The sequence below is a fragment of the Stigmatopora nigra genome, chromosome 9, assembly GCF_051989575.1.
Source record: "Stigmatopora nigra isolate UIUO_SnigA chromosome 9, RoL_Snig_1.1, whole genome shotgun sequence".
In the NCBI taxonomy this organism is placed as follows: domain Eukaryota; kingdom Metazoa; phylum Chordata; class Actinopteri; order Syngnathiformes; family Syngnathidae; genus Stigmatopora; species Stigmatopora nigra.
The window spans coordinates 10,648,619-10,663,644 of record NC_135516.1 but is presented as its reverse complement, the minus strand read 5'-3'; the positions used below and the strand labels follow the sequence as shown (position 1 = coordinate 10,663,644).

General features: G+C 37.6%; 2 protein-coding genes and 2 long non-coding RNA genes across 4 annotated transcripts; all 4 read left to right on the top strand.

The window, feature by feature from the left end:
• Nucleotides 1-23: 23 nt before the first annotated feature.
• Nucleotides 24-3,470, top strand: LOC144201720 (uncharacterized). Its single transcript, XM_077724480.1, has 15 exons — nucleotides 24-173; nucleotides 885-941; nucleotides 1,024-1,050; nucleotides 1,128-1,196; nucleotides 1,294-1,374; nucleotides 1,456-1,506; nucleotides 1,569-1,619; nucleotides 1,688-1,753; nucleotides 2,220-2,288; nucleotides 2,368-2,406; nucleotides 2,476-2,595; nucleotides 2,882-2,932; nucleotides 3,024-3,140; nucleotides 3,242-3,289; nucleotides 3,360-3,470. The coding sequence occupies exons 2-15, from the start codon at nucleotides 894-896 to the stop codon at nucleotides 3,468-3,470; spliced, it is 948 nt and encodes a 315-aa protein (XP_077580606.1). The 5' UTR covers nucleotides 24-173; nucleotides 885-893.
• Nucleotides 3,471-3,501: 31 nt separating this feature from the next.
• Nucleotides 3,502-4,818, top strand: LOC144201950 (uncharacterized). The gene is made up of 7 exons (XR_013327428.1): nucleotides 3,502-3,573; nucleotides 3,653-3,724; nucleotides 3,922-3,990; nucleotides 4,065-4,127; nucleotides 4,456-4,515; nucleotides 4,600-4,668; nucleotides 4,746-4,818. It is a non-coding gene; the product is annotated as an uncharacterized LOC144201950 (long non-coding RNA).
• A 491-nt stretch (nucleotides 4,819-5,309) lies between these two features.
• On the top strand, nucleotides 5,310-5,726 carry LOC144201181 (uncharacterized). The gene is made up of 3 exons (XR_013327288.1): nucleotides 5,310-5,380; nucleotides 5,450-5,515; nucleotides 5,592-5,726. It is a non-coding gene; the product is annotated as an uncharacterized LOC144201181 (long non-coding RNA).
• Nucleotides 5,727-5,978: 252 nt separating this feature from the next.
• apold1a (apolipoprotein L domain containing 1a) lies at nucleotides 5,979-10,331 on the top strand. The gene is made up of 13 exons (XM_077725186.1): nucleotides 5,979-6,110; nucleotides 6,189-6,245; nucleotides 6,314-6,385; nucleotides 6,459-6,497; nucleotides 6,609-6,665; nucleotides 6,730-6,789; nucleotides 6,865-6,945; nucleotides 7,043-7,093; nucleotides 7,215-7,277; nucleotides 7,351-7,425; nucleotides 7,756-7,795; nucleotides 7,892-7,943; nucleotides 8,038-10,331. The coding sequence occupies exons 1-13, from the start codon at nucleotides 6,063-6,065 to the stop codon at nucleotides 9,887-9,889; spliced, it is 2,547 nt and encodes an 848-aa protein (XP_077581312.1). The 5' UTR covers nucleotides 5,979-6,062; the 3' UTR covers nucleotides 9,890-10,331.
• The last annotated feature ends 4,695 nt before the right edge of the window (nucleotides 10,332-15,026 follow it).

Below are 15,026 nucleotides of genomic sequence, written 5' to 3'. Positions count from 1 at the left end.
TCCTGACTTTGTGTGGATCGTCGCTTTTCTGAGCTTTTTCTGGAGCCTTGAACGCCTCTCCGGTTGCAGATGCGTCGCGGGGTGTGGTGAAAACTTGGGAAAACTTTACCACCGGCAAGCATAAACTTAATGTGCTTGTCTTTGGATCCCAGTGACGGCACAGTAGCAGCCAGGTGAGCCATGAACAACACTTAATTACAATTCAACATGGATTATAAATACTCGAAATATAAATTGTTTTTAAACGGCTGCGGTCCATTTGGTGCGTTTAAATGAACCCCATTTCTCCGGAGTAAGGAGAGTAACGAGCTATTTTGAAACTATCAAGTGCATTTGTTTGTTATATTGTATCGCAGGAAGCACGTGATAATTAAGGAATTGTATATTTACGCTATCAACTCGCCAGGAAATGTTTTTTTCGCAATATATTTGCCATTAAGATGTATTTCCAGGTGCCTTAATAATAGAAAAAAAGTATCTTGATCTCTTATTACTCTGTTTAGCACTCAGTACGAATTTTAAGACGTCAAAATTTTGTTTTGTTGATTTCCCCAAGTCAACAAAAGTGCGACCTCCACTTGCAAGTTTTTCAAAATGTGTTTCAAAACTCATTCCTTGTTTAAAAATGGCTGTTAACTAAACAAAACGAGCCAGTAATGTGATGTTAATTATAACCAAACTTACTTCTTCCCTTTCTTTTTCTACTTGAATAAGACCATACAAGTTGTATATAAAATATAGGAACTGTTTGATGTAACTTCCATGGGGAAATTAAACTTGTAAATCAAGGAACCAAATTATAATCAAGACCAACTTCCATATTTTTCATATATGAATCTGGGCTAGCAATAGCATTTCTCAATGCAACATATTGTCTCTTTTAGGGAAGTGGGATGGAGTCCCGCATGACAAAACCTGAAGTTCAAAAGAAAACCAGACCTGTGAGTTGAATTTTAAACAGATATCAATCAAATATATCAATTTCCTGAGTTATATTTCTAATTTTTTGTCTTCTCATTTCAGAGCAAACTACCTCCCTGGCCTCCTGAGGTAGCTAATCTGCCCGGCAACAGTGTCTTGTCAAGATGTTTAGCCTTTTTTTTTTTAAACAATTTTTTTTCTTCCAGCCTCAGAAAACCAATGAAGATCCATCGGACAAGCCCGTCCCCGTTCGTCCTCCACGATCGCGGGACAATGTATGTATCACCAACAAAACAAAAAGTTTAAGTACCGCCTTGTCATCTTTGGATTTTGGCAATTGATTCCCATATTTAAAGTCGACAATTTTTTCAGGTCAACCAAAATTTGATGCAAAGCAAGACAAAGGAGAAAAATCCAGAACTTCCAGTGCTGCCACCTCGGCGGATGGAGCAGGTTCGGTACCGGTACTGCACAGTGATTTGGTAAAACAGTCGTTATTGAGGTATTTTTTATGTGTTGCCATTCTGTTAACAGGAATGGAATCGGTCAACAAGACACAGCTTGCATGAAAGCGACAGCAAGAAGGTACGTTATCTTGTGACACCATTGTATTGTCACTGCTTTAACCACCTTGTCCTCTCCTTCAGATTTCCGTGGAAAGCGTCCAATCAGAAGGAGCTAGTACTGACATAAAGGAGGTTTGTGGCTGATGTTTTGGATGAACATTTTTATTTTTACATTATTTTAAAATTTTAAACATTTGCAGAAAACCCCGCTTTTTGCGACGACCAAATCAGAGAAAAGGCGGAAAATCAAACAGTCGTCATTCATCGTAAGCCAAGAGGATGCTAATGCTAACAATGATAATCAAACTACATTTGAACTCTCTCAATTTCTAATGCACAACATGGCCGCTGTAGTGGAAGTTATTGTCCTGTTCAAGCACTTTTCGTAACTTAATTCATCGGAAACCAATGTGTACAAACAGCGTTTTTTCCAACCTCATTTGCCAAATGCATGTGGCGGCCATATTGTGTGTGTGTATATGTGTATATATGTATGTATATATGTATGTGTGTGTGTATATATAAATGTATGTATATGTGTGTATATCTGTGTATGTGTAATAATGTATGTATCTGTGTACATAGTACAGATGAGTAGCCTCAAGGGATTGTTGGATTAGAATCTTTGGCTAAACAGGTTTTCTAGGGACATTTGGGTGTGGTTCAACCTGGAAAAAAATATCCAAACCAGTTTTTAGACTGTATGACTCACGCTAATTGTGTTTGCTTCAGAGTCACGTGACTGACACCCAGGACAGAGGTGACGATGCTGCAGACAAACAGGCCAGCGCCAGCAAACCTGTACGTATCCATCTCATTACGTGTCTATTGGTGTGAGTGCATTAGTAATGTGACGGTGTGTATCATTTGTGCTCGACAGAATGTCCTGAAGGGGGTGATGAAGCACCTCAAGCCAAAGGTTAGTCCCATTTGGTGTTGTCGTTGATGTTGTCGCACCCGCAGACGTTAAAGTTTGAGTTCCTCCAAGGTCGGAGGAGGAGGAGGAGGAGAAGCTCTCCCGGATCCCGACAAGGACGAAGTAGCTTCGGAAAAGGAACGGACAGCCGGCGACAAAACCAAACGGGAGAAAAGTGGAGAACCCAAACAAGTAAACTAACATAAAGGCAACTTCTTGTATTTTTCATTTGTTCATTGATTTATTTATTTTTAATACCATTGTAGTATTGTACATCTCATAAGGAAAATCGGGGGGAAAAATGCAGGTGAATGCTAAATAAATATAACTGCAAAAAAGAGACAAACCGAATAAACATAGAACAATTCAAATGGATTGGATGGGAACAAGAAATTCACCTGAAAATGACTTGTTATTTTTCATCTTTCTCTTATTAAGAATGTTAGGCTATACTTTAATCCCATCACTTTCTTTTCAGGACTTTGGCGGCAGACTAGCTGAAATGTTCTGGAAGTCTTCTGTTGTGACAGTAAGATCATTTTATTTCATTTCATTTTTAAGGTATTTTTGCTGTTAGTCATCTTCTTTCCCAATTTCATTTTTTTGCCGTTTTTTGTCAGATGGGAAAAGCAGACAGCGATTCGGAAGAGAACGACGAAGACCAGAAAACGTCAAATGCTGGAAAAAGTGTAAACAAGAAATTCAAGAAAAAAGCTGGGGAAACTAAATCAGACCAGGTCAAAAATGCTCTTCACTAAAAAGCTTAATAGCTTGTGTTCACTTTTACGTTTTAAATTGTCCTTATGGCATGTTATATTAATATTTTTTCTTGTTCCAGGAGCTGTCGGACAGTGGTGACGATCTGTTGTTAAAGCCCACCACAGAGGTTAAAAAGCGCTTCATTCGATTTATTGTCACTGAAAAGATTGTGATTTTAGTTTATTTTTCCCTTGCAGGAAAAAGGAGGATTTTTTAGCAACATCCTCCGTAAACCTGCCAAGAATCGCAAAGAAGTGCCGCCCGAGCAGGTAATCTATAATTTCAGAGAAGATTTAGGACTCAAATGATATTCTTCATCCAAAGTGAGACGTTTGATTTCAGGAGAATCTTAGCGCGCAAAAAGACTTGTCGGCCAGCAATGACAGTCTGTCTGAAGTCGCCAAGACTAAAGTGAGTTGTCCTTCCTGTTTTTTTGCCTTTTTTATTGTTTTAATGTTTACCAAGGTGACATTTGGTCTTCTTGTTTCAGGAGAAGGGAAGCGCATTCAGCGGAATCTTTAAAAAGTCGTCCAAACCAGTTGACTCATCCAACATAGAAGACGTAAGAAGCTTTTTCATACGTTGTGCTTATCTTACTTATGTTGACTTGCATCTTGTTGAGCATTGAGCAGCCATTTTGGCCATCACAATCACATATTGGTAAATTCTATTGCGTCTTTTGTTCATCCAGTTTATAATCAAGTATGTGATGAATTATAAGATGTTACAAGTGATGGATCAACTTGATGTTGTGTCCAGGTGGGCAAACAGCCCCAAGACGACGAGCGCTCGGTGGGCAGTGACGGACCATCGGAGGAAAATGTCAAGGTGATTTTTTTATTTGTTAGTGAAATTGGTGAGATTGATGAGAAAATATTACATATATATAATTTTTTTTTTAGGAAAAAGGAGGACGTTTTGGCGGATTCTTCAAGAAAGCTGCCAAAGCACTGCAACCCGAACAAGTATACCAAAACATCTCTGACACTTAATTTTAATCATCCAGAATATCACTTTAGCTTTTTTTTTTTAAAAGTTCATTAGCTGCCAAATTTTCAAGTTTAAATGTATTGGATGTCTATTTCCATTAATGGCTGCCAGTGAGTTAATGATTGGGTTTGAAATGGTTCTTTTGGTAAAGAAATGGTAGTCCATTTTGTTGATTTGGCTTTGTTTAATTAACATGAAAAAGTATGGAAGTCAGATTAAAACTCTGTTTTTCCCCCTCTTGTTTAATTTGACATATTTTGTGTTTTGGTATATAAAAGAAATGCTGTTTTTCTTCTTTTGCAGGATGACAACTTGGATAAAAAGCTGTCAGCCAGCAGTGAGAGTTTATCGGAGACTAAATCGGTACATTCCCAAATTTATCCTATTTTTGTGTCATATTCAATGTATTGTTTATGAATGTGATTTTTATTTTTTTTGACGGGTTAGGAAAAAGAACGAGGGCTGTTTGGCGCCTTCCTGAAAAAGACTCCCAAAGGAGACAAGTCCGACTCATCAGTAAGGCTTATTTTCTTCTCATTTTTTTCTTTTATTATTGTCTATCCTATCCTAACCAAACAATATCTTCATTTGAGGATGACGAAGTTGAGGGGGCGGAGCCTACAACGGCGGTTGGCGACGATACCACCGAAAAGCACGTAGCAAAGGTAACTCAAAATGGCTGATTGTGGTATTCATTCTTTGGAAGCATTTCAATCAGTGGAACAACCAGTTTACTGTATTTGTTTTTTCAACTTTCAAACGCCAAAACGTTAAATATTTAAATCATATATATAAAAAATATTCATTCTAAATATGTGAATGAGCTCAGAAAGCTCACATTGTTATTTTTGGATGTAAAATGTTCTCAACATCCGAAAATTATGCAAAAAAACTGAAAATAGAACCTTCATACAAGTCAAATTATTTTTTTTTTCGGCAAGAAGGAAGACATTTGTTTTGAGTGTGTCCGTCAAAATTATTTATTTTATTTTTGCCGCTCCTTGCAGGACAAAAACATTTTCAGCAACATGTTCAAGAAGCCTACAGAGGGCGATAAGGTGCGTAATTATGTCGAAGAATAAAATTGTTGTCCACTATGGCATTTCAAATAGATTGGACGTCCCTGGTAGGCAAAGAGTTAATTTGATTGATTATTCAGGAAACGGAAGTAAAGAGTGAAACGGCAAACTTTGGGAGTTCGGAGAACTTGTCTGAAAATGTCCCGAAGGTATTGAAAATCCTTTGCGGTTACTTTGACATTTCTTTGGGTTTTTGAAGGCAAATAATGTCTTTTTAGGGCAAAAAAGGAGGGCTGGGTGCCTTCTTCAAAAGATCTCAGAGCAATGACAACGAGATGGATGAGGTTAGTCTCCCTTTTTGTAAGATGCGAGTCTTTCAACGTCTGGTTGTGATCCTTCCATCATTTTTTTTCCATATAGGAGAATGGTGGACTCTTCAGTGGCCTGAAGAAAACCACAACAAAAGCATCGCCTGATGACGACACTACGGGGGTGAGATAGCATTCCAAGATTGACACATTTGACTTCTTAGGACTTAAATATGATAAAAGGAGAGAAAATATCAGCTTTTTTTCCACCTGTTTTGTCCTGCTAGGACAAGGAAAAGTCATCAAGTAACGAAAATCTATCGGAAAAGCCCAACAACGGCAAGGTAAAAAATATCCAAATGATCAGATGTCCACATTCCCCGTAAAATAATGAAAAAAATTGAGTACCGTATTTTCCGCACTATAATTCACACTTTTTATAGTTTATCTGGGCCTGCAACTTTTTTTCCCTCTATGACCACAACAGACGTTTTTGTTGTCTTTAAGTTCCTTTAAAAAAAGCATTTTCAACATTATTTTGTTCTTTTTGTTTTCCTTCAAGGAAAAAAGTATTTTCAGCGGGATGTTCAAGAAAGCGCCAAAAGTAGCAGACGATGCTGCAGTGGATGAGGTGACTACATAACACCCAATAATTGTAATTATAATTAATAGTAGTGCTTTCATTGAAGTTCTTTCAAATGGTTGACAGGACAAGAAATTGTTATCTGCAAGCACCGAAAACCTGGCCGAAGAAAACGCTCCAAAAGTACAAATGTTGTTTACAATGATGGGACATTTTTTTACACAATTTCTTACACGATATTTTGTAATAAGGGAAAAACAGGAGGTCTGGGAGGAATGTTCAAAAAGTCACCGAAACCAGCGCCACGCTCCCTCGCCAATAAGGTCATTATCTTTTATTTTGATAATTTTTCTGGCATGGAAATAATAGTAAAAAAGATGGAAACTTTATTTTTAGGATCCTCTCAGTGATGCCAAGGATGAAGAAAGTGCCAAGGTCAGTTCCCTTTCAGACTCTTAACAATACAACAAAAGCCATTTAACTCTTTTTGAATGACATTCTGAAAAATGTGTATCTTTAATATGCGGCTCTTTTTTTTACCGATAGGACGACTTGTCAGGAGACGAACTATCGGGTGAGACTGTCAATCTTGAAGCCGTGAAGGTAAGTACACAAACTTTATATCATGTTATTTTGAGTAGTCTGACTGCATGTTTGTGTTGGGCAGGAAAAAAAGGGAGGCTTTGGCGGCATCTTCAAGTGGAACCCCAAAACGTCTGACAAACAGGTAAGCGTGCTTTTGCGGGCATGGGAAAGACTATTAGTCCACCCGGACTAACTCGGGTGGTTCCGATACTTGCAGGACGGCGACGACAAGGACGACATGGCGCCCACCACGGGCGGTGGGCTGAGACGCAGGAAGACCATTAAAAAGAAGAAACGGGTTAGCAATTCTGTTGTGTTTAATAATAATAATAGCAAGTTGAAAAATGGCTTTTTCCTGACTGTTATTTCACTTTTTTTTTAATTTCCTTCTCCAGGTTGTGTCCTTCAGAATCAAGACCACTCTTCCCAAGATGCCAAAATTAAATGTAATAACAACACGATAATGTTAATTCTTATAACATTTTTCTTTTTAAAAGTTTACAAAAATTGCATTTTTCTTTTTTTGTTCTTTTAAAATGATAATTATGAGCATGTTTTATTCGCCAGGCCCGAGAAAAAATGCCCCTGATTGAAGAGAATGTGGAGATGGCGGAAATTGCTCCGACACAGGTTTGTTGTTCTTCATCCTTTCCAGTCCATTGCTTTTTAAAAATAATAATAATAATCTCACTGTTTGTTTCAGGAGAACACTGTGGAAATCCAGCCGGTGGAAATGGCGGAATACCCGACCAATGGAAACCCCCTCGAATCAGAAGAGGTGTGTTTGTGTGTGTGTGTGACAATTCAAATGTACATTATAAATTAAAAGCAGATTTTATCTTATTTGTTACACTGGGTAATGCACAATTATTATCAAAAGTCTTACTTATAGATAGAAAATTGTTATTATATGGGTTTTCTATGGGCTGATATATTTTTGAACAGGCACTATATTGGTCCACCTTCATAAGAAAGCTCATCACCCAAACATTAATCATAACAGTTTTTGTATTGGTTGATATCTACCAATATTGAAAAAAAAGTATATTTCAGCGGACCTTCACAGAAATGATCATCAACTTCATCTTTTGTTTTGGTTTTTGCTCAGGAGAATGACGGCCTATTGGAATGGTGGAAGAATGTCGAAAGTGAGTGTGATGTCAAGATATTTGAAATTGGAAATTTTATTTTCATACGTATTCTTATTCCTCATGCCTGATGCGGTGGGTTTTCTCTTACTCCAGGCTGGGCCGACTGGAATGAGACGGCACATTTCGGAGAAGAAGAGGAGGGAGTGTACGCGCCGACTTTATTTGACCACCACGGAAATCATCATGTTATTTGTCAAATACAATCCATGCACTGAAGCTCTCCACGTGTGTATCCGCAGGGCCATGGAGGAGGCGGCTGACCGTGTCTACATGGCGGCGCGCCTCTTTGTGCATCTCTTCAACCAGCGAGGGGCGTCGCTACAACAGTGCATCCTGGAGCTGCTGACCATCGCCGACGCCGCCGACCAGTTCCACAAGAAGACGGTATCGGCGGCCGTTGGCGGCGGCGTAGCCAGTGTGGCCGGTAGCTTGACCACCATCACGGGGCTCATCCTGGCCCCCTTCACCTTCGGCGCCTCCATCATCGTCACGGCGGTGGGCATCGGCGTGGCCACGGCCGGCAGCATCGCCTCGGCCACGGCCAACATCACCGACACGGTCCACTCCAACATGGACCGTAAGAAAGTGGAGAAGATGATCCAGGACTACCAGGAGAGGATTAAAGACATCCGCGACTGCATGGACTTTGTGCAAGAGGGTATCGACACCCTCCAGGAGTGGGATTTCGAGAAGTACTCGCAGAGCGCCGCCAAGAAGGCCCTCAACCACAACATCAAGCACGTGGTGAAGGAAGGCGGCCGGGCGGGGAAAGCCCTCATGATCAATACCGACAAGCTGATCAGCACCGTGCAGGTCTTGGGCGCCGGCGCAGGGGCGGCCAAGGCCGCCCAGGCCATCAGCGTCACCACGGGGGTCATGTCGGCGCTCTTCCTGGCCCTGGACGTCTTCTTCCTGGCCAAGGACTCCCACGAGCTGCGCAAAGGCGCCAAGACCAAGTTCGCTTCCAAGATCAGGGACGTGTGCAAAGATCTGCAGGATGGTCTCCTGGAGCTCAACAAGGTCAAGACCCAACTGCAGAAGACCATGGACGGCATCGAGGTGGAAGAGTACGAGGAGATCCAGGAAGTGGAGGTGGAGGTGGACGACGACCTGGAGTCGGACCCCAAGAAGCTGGCCGAGCTGGAGCAAGAGTTGGACCTCATGGAGGAGAAGCTGGACAAGAAAATGGAGGAAGGCAAGAGCGCCGAAAAGGAAAGCCTATCCAGGAAGAAAGACAAGATGGAAAAGGAAACGGAGAACCAAATGGCGGCCTGGAAGGAGAAACGCGAAAAGGAAGAAACTTCGTCACTACAAAAGGAGAAACGGGAAAAAGAGAAAATGCCATCACTCGTCAAAGAAAAGCGAGAAAAAGAGGAAATGCCGTCACTCCACAAGGAGAAACCCAAAGAGACGGACGATCCTGGGAAAGAGCCCAACCGAAGAACTGGAGGCTCTAGAAAAAAATCTGAATATGAGAAAGCCTCCGAAGATGGATGGAAAGAAGCGCAAGAATCTCTTCGGAAACCAGAACCCGACAGAAGTTGGAGAGAAGATGAAGAGAGAGCCAGAGAGGATTCCAGAAGGAAGTCAGGACTTGACAGAAGCCACCAAGAAGAAAGAACCACGTACATGAACCCCGAAGGAAGAACTAGCATTGGCTCTCGCCGCAGGGGAAGCAGTAGCTCCTCTAAAAATGAGACGGACAAGGTTCGACCTAAGGACCCATCCGGGATGGAAACTGGAAATACAACCTGGTATAAGTCAACGGTAAGGGACGCTCACGGTCAAAGTGACGACCGGAGGGCTTCGCAACGGAGTCTCGAGTCCAGCCGGAGGAACCGCGAGGAGGACGGTGTGGCGGAAACACGGGTTGGCGGCGAGGAAGAAGGACTCAGCCGAGTGGAGAGCGCCCGAAGAAGGTTCGAAAGAGCTGCCGAGGACGTGGACCACCGCAGGGGAAGCGAAAGCGACGGCAGGGTCAAGTCGGGAAGTCAACGTGAGAGGAGAACGAGTGACAGAGAGCGGAAACACGGGCGTGGAAGTTCTCGTCATCATTCCAGTGTCCTTATGGACGATGGACTTTACATTTAGGTCTTTTAGAGACTGGTTTTTCAATGCTGCTCCTGTTGTTTTTTTACAATTCAGTCACATTCTGGATTAAGGTAATGTACTCTCTGGTCTGAAACATAAGTGGGAGTTCTTCTAAAGTAGTCAGGATCAAGACTTTGGTGTTTGGTACTAGTCTTATAGACCAGATGTATTGTGGTTAGTCTTTTAGAGAAAAAAAAAAACGAAACTATAACGCTAGTTTAGCCACTGAAGAAAGCAAGTCTTTGGCTTAAATTCAACATAATACAGGTTTTTAGGTCCTAGGTCTGGTTTTGGGAAGAGTAAGGCCAAAATGTTTTTAAGAAAAACTTTTGATGCTTTGGTTTAAGTGTTTTTGCCAAATTCGTTAGTTGAAAATGAATTGGAGAATTATATCAATGTTCGTTTTTTTCCACTACTATGCTATTTGGATTGTAATAAATTGTTAAATGTTCATGTATGTTGTACTGGTGATGGTTTTTATACTTAACAAATAAATTATTTTTAAACAATGTAAACTTATTTTCACGTTGTTTTTATAATGTTTTATTTTTTAAAGGCTTAAAAAAAATCAATGTAACTGTCGAATTCCACCTGCGCTGGTCGAATAGCATCCTCTACATATAGACTTCCTGTGCACGTGATGACTACAGCAAGCGCGGCCAATCAGAGGCCGCACAGATCGGAAGCACGCGAGGAGAGCGAATCGATTGATTGGTTACCATTTGCATCCGCCCACAACAGTCGGCAGCGTGTGGAAAGTGTGCAGAGGGGTGAGCACGGAACTTAATCAATGGTTTTATTACAGTTTAAAACAAAGAAACGAAGAAATCGGACGGCGTAAAGGAGAGTGAGAAAAGGAGGACACTATGGAGGTAAAATCCTGTAAAAACTAAAGACTGGGAAACGTCTGTGAGTGTGAATTCCATTGGTCTGATTTCACCCCCATAGAGGGCGCTGCAAGAGGAAGAGGATGGAACCTAATGAAAAACACCTGTCAAGTTTGAAAACAAAGAGGTGTCAGCAAGTAAGTTTTCCAAATTACTAGAATCCAACACACTGTTTTCTCACTTTGTCATTTTAAATGTCCTTCGATGGTGTCATTGTGAGGTTTGTTTCTAGTTGATAATGCTAAGTTAGATAGTAAGATGGTAAATATCTTATTTGTCAAAAAAATTACCATAATAGTATAAGCCGAGTTCTAACCAAAAAACGTATACTAAACCCACCACGGATAGTAAGGCTTTATTTTTTCCCCTAAAAACCAACGTGGTATTGTAAGACTTTTTCTTTAAAAAAACAACATAAGGCTTTTTGCTCTAAAAAACGACATAGTATAGTAAGGCTTTTTGCTCTCAAAAACAACATAGTATAGTAAGACTTTTTGCTCTCAAAAACGACATAGTATAGTAAGGCTTTTTTTTCGTTAAAAAACGACATAGTATAGTAAGGCTTTTTTCGTTAAAAAACGACATAGTATAGTAAGGCTTTTTTTCGTTAAAAAACGACATAGTATAGTAAGGCTTTTTTTCGTTAAAAAACGACATAGTATAGTAAGGCTTTTTTTCATTAAAAAATGACATAGTATAGTAAGGCTTTTTTTCATTAAAAACGACAGTGTAGTAAGGCTTTTTATCATTAAAAACGACATAGTATAGTAAGGCTTTTTTTCGTTAAAAAACGACATAGTATAGTAAGGCTTTTTTTCATTAAAAACGACATAGTATAGTAAGGCTTTTTTTCGTTAAAAAACGACATAGTATAGTAAGGCTTTTTTCGTTAAAAAACGACATAGTATAGTAAGGCTTTTTTCGATAAAAAACGACATAGTATAGTAAGGCTTTTTTTCGTTAAAAACGACATAGTATAGTAAGGCTTTTTATCATTAAAAACGACATAGTATAGTAAGGCTTTTTTTCGTCAAAAAACGACATAGTATAGTAAGGCTTTATTTCGTCAAAAAACGACATAGTATAGTAAGGCTTTTTTTCGTTAAAAAACGACATAGTATAGTAAGGCTTTTTTCGTTATAAATCGACATAGTATAGTGAGGCTTTTTTCGTTAAAAAACGACATAGTATAGTAAGGCTTTTTTCGTTAAAAAAAACTACATAGTATAGTAAGGCTTTTTTCGTTAAAAAACGACTTAGTATAGTAAGGCTTTTTTTCGATAAAAAACGACATAGTATAGTAAGGCTTTTTTCGTTAAAAAACGACATAGTATAGTAAGGCTTTTTTTCGTTAAAAATGACATAGTATAGTAAGGCTTTTTTTAATTAAAAAACGACATAGTATAGTAAGGCTTTTCTTCATTAAAAAACGACATAGTATAGTAAGGCTTTTTTCGTTAAAAAACGACATAGTATAGTAAGGCTTTTTTTCGATAAAAAAACGACATAGTATAGTAAGGCTTTTTTTCGTTAAAAACGACATAGTATAGTAAGGCTTTTTTTCGTTAAAATACGACATAGTATAGTAAGGCTTTTTTCGATAAAAAAACGACATAGTATAGTAAGGCTTTTTTCGTTAAAAAACGACATAGTATAGTAAGGCTTTTTATCATTAAAAACGACATAGTATAGTAAGGCTTTTTTTCGTCAAAAAACGACATAGTATAGTAAGGCTTTATTTCGTCAAAAAACGACATAGTATAGTAAGGCTTTTTTTCGTTAAAAAACGACATAGTATAGTAAGGCTTTTTTCGTTATAAATCGACATAGTATAGTAAGGCTTTTTTCGTTAAAAAACGACATAGTATAGTAAGGCTTTTTTTGTTAAAAAACGACATAGTATAGTAAGGCTTTTTTTCGATAAAAAACGACATAGTATAGTAAGGCTTTTTTCGTTAAAAAACGACATAGTATAGTAAGGCTTTTTTTCGTTAAAAAATGACATAGTATAGTAAGGCTTTTTTTAATTAAAAAACGACATAGTATAGTAAGGCTTTTTTTCATTAAAAAACGACATAGTATAGTAAGGCTTTTTTCGTTAAAAAACGACATAGTATAGTAAGGCTTTTTTTCGATAAAAAACGACATAGTATAGTAAGGCTTTTTTTCGATAAAAAACGACATAGTATAGTAAGGCTTTTTTCGTTAAAAAACGACATAGTATAGTAAGGCTTTTTTCGATAAAAAACGACATAGTATAGTAAGGCTTTTTTTCGTTAAAAACGACATAGTATAGTAAGGCTTTTTATCATTAAAAACGACATAGTATAGTAAGGCTTTTTTTCGTCAAAAAACGACATAGTATAGTAAGGCTTTTTTCGTTAAAAAACGACATAGTATAGTAAGGCTTTTTTTATTAAAAAACGACATAGTATAGTAAGGCTTTTTATCACCAAAAACGACATAGTATAGTAAGGCTTTATTTCGTTAAAAAACGACATAGTATAGTAAGGCTTTTTTTCGTTAAAAAACGACATAGTATAGTAAGGCTTTTTTTCGTTAAAAAACGACATAGTATAGTAAGGCTTTTTATCACCAAAAACGACATAGTATAGTAAGGCTTTATTTCGTTAAAAAACGACATAGTATAGTAAGGCTTTTTTTCGTTAAAAAACGACATAGTATAGTAAGGCTTTTTTCGTTAAAAAACGACATAGTATAGTAAGGCTTTTTTCGATAAAAAACGACATAGTATAGTAAGGCTTTTTTTCGTTAAAAACGACATAGTATAGTAAGGCTTTTTATCATTAAAAACGACATAGTATAGTAAGGCTTTTTTTCGTCAAAAAACGACATAGTATAGTAAGGCTTTATTTCGTCAAAAAACGACATAGTATAGTAAGGCTTTTTTCGTTAAAAAACGACATAGTATAGTAAGGCTTTTTTCGATAAAAAACGACATAGTATAGTAAGGCTTTTTTTCGTTAAAAACGACATAGTATAGTAAGGCTTTTTATCATTAAAAACGACATAGTATAGTAAGGCTTTTTTTCGTCAAAAAACGACATAGTATAGTAAGGCTTTTTTCGTTAAAAAACGACATAGTATAGTAAGGCTTTTTTTATTAAAAAACGACATAGTATAGTAAGGCTTTTTATCACCAAAAACGACATAGTATAGTAAGGCTTTATTTCGTTAAAAAACGACATAGTATAGTAAGGCTTTTTTTCGTTAAAAAACGACATAGTATAGTAAGGCTTTTTTTCGTTAAAAAACGACATAGTATAGTAAGGCTTTTTATCACCAAAAACGACATAGTATAGTAAGGCTTTATTTCGTTAAAAAACGACATAGTATAGTAAGGCTTTTTTTCGTTAAAAAACGACATAGTATAGTAAGGCTTTTTTCGTTAAAAAACGACATAGTATAGTAAGGCTTTTTTCGATAAAAAACGACATAGTATAGTAAGGCTTTTTTTCGTTAAAAACGACATAGTATAGTAAGGCTTTTTATCATTAAAAACGACATAGTATAGTAAGGCTTTTTTTCGTCAAAAAACGACATAGTATAGTAAGGCTTTATTTCGTCAAAAAACGACATAGTATAGTAAGGCTTTTTTTCGTTAAAAAACGACATAGTATAGTAAGGCTTTTTTCGTTATAAATCGACATAGTATAGTAAGGCTTTTTTCGTTAAAAAACGACATAGTATAGTAAGGCTTTTTTCGTTAAAAAACGACATAGTATAGTAAGGCTTTTTTTCGATAAAAAACGACATAGTATAGTAAGGCTTTTTTCGTTAAAAAACGACATAGTATAGTAAGGCTTTTTTTCGTTAAAAAATGACATAGTATAGTAAGGCTTTTTTTAATTAAAAAACGACATAGTATAGTAAGGCTTTTTTTCATTAAAAAACGACATAGTATAGTAAGGCTTTTTTCGTTAAAAAACGACATAGTATAGTAAGGCTTTTTATCATTAAAAACGACATAGTATAGTAAGGCTTTTTTTCGTCAAAAAACGACATAGTATAGTAAGGCTTTTTTCGTTAAAAAACGACATAGTATAGTAAGGCTTTTTTTATTAAAAAACGACATAGTATAGTAAGGCTTTTTATCACCAAAAACGACATAGTATAGTAAGGCTTTATTTCGTTAAAAAACGACATAGTATAGTAAGGCTTTTTTTCGTTAAAAAACGACATAGTATAGTAAGGCTTTTTTTCGTTAAAAAACGACATAGTATAGTAAG

Coding starts and splice junctions, on each gene's coding strand:
- apold1a (XM_077725186.1), top strand. CDS start 6,063: ATGTTCAAGAAAGCGCCAAAAGTAGCAGACGATGCTGCAGTGGATGAG. Junction 6,246..6,313: donor CCGAAGAAAACGCTCCAAAA/GTACAAATGTTG, acceptor TTTTGTAATAAG/GGAAAAACAGGAGGTCTGGG. Junction 6,386..6,458: donor CACGCTCCCTCGCCAATAAG/GTCATTATCTTT, acceptor CTTTATTTTTAG/GATCCTCTCAGTGATGCCAA.
- LOC144201720 (XM_077724480.1), top strand. CDS start 894: ATGGAGTCCCGCATGACAAAACCTGAAGTTCAAAAGAAAACCAGACCT. Junction 1,051..1,127: donor TACCTCCCTGGCCTCCTGAG/GTAGCTAATCTG, acceptor TTTTTCTTCCAG/CCTCAGAAAACCAATGAAGA. Junction 2,407..2,475: donor TGAAGCACCTCAAGCCAAAG/GTTAGTCCCATT, acceptor AGTTCCTCCAAG/GTCGGAGGAGGAGGAGGAGG.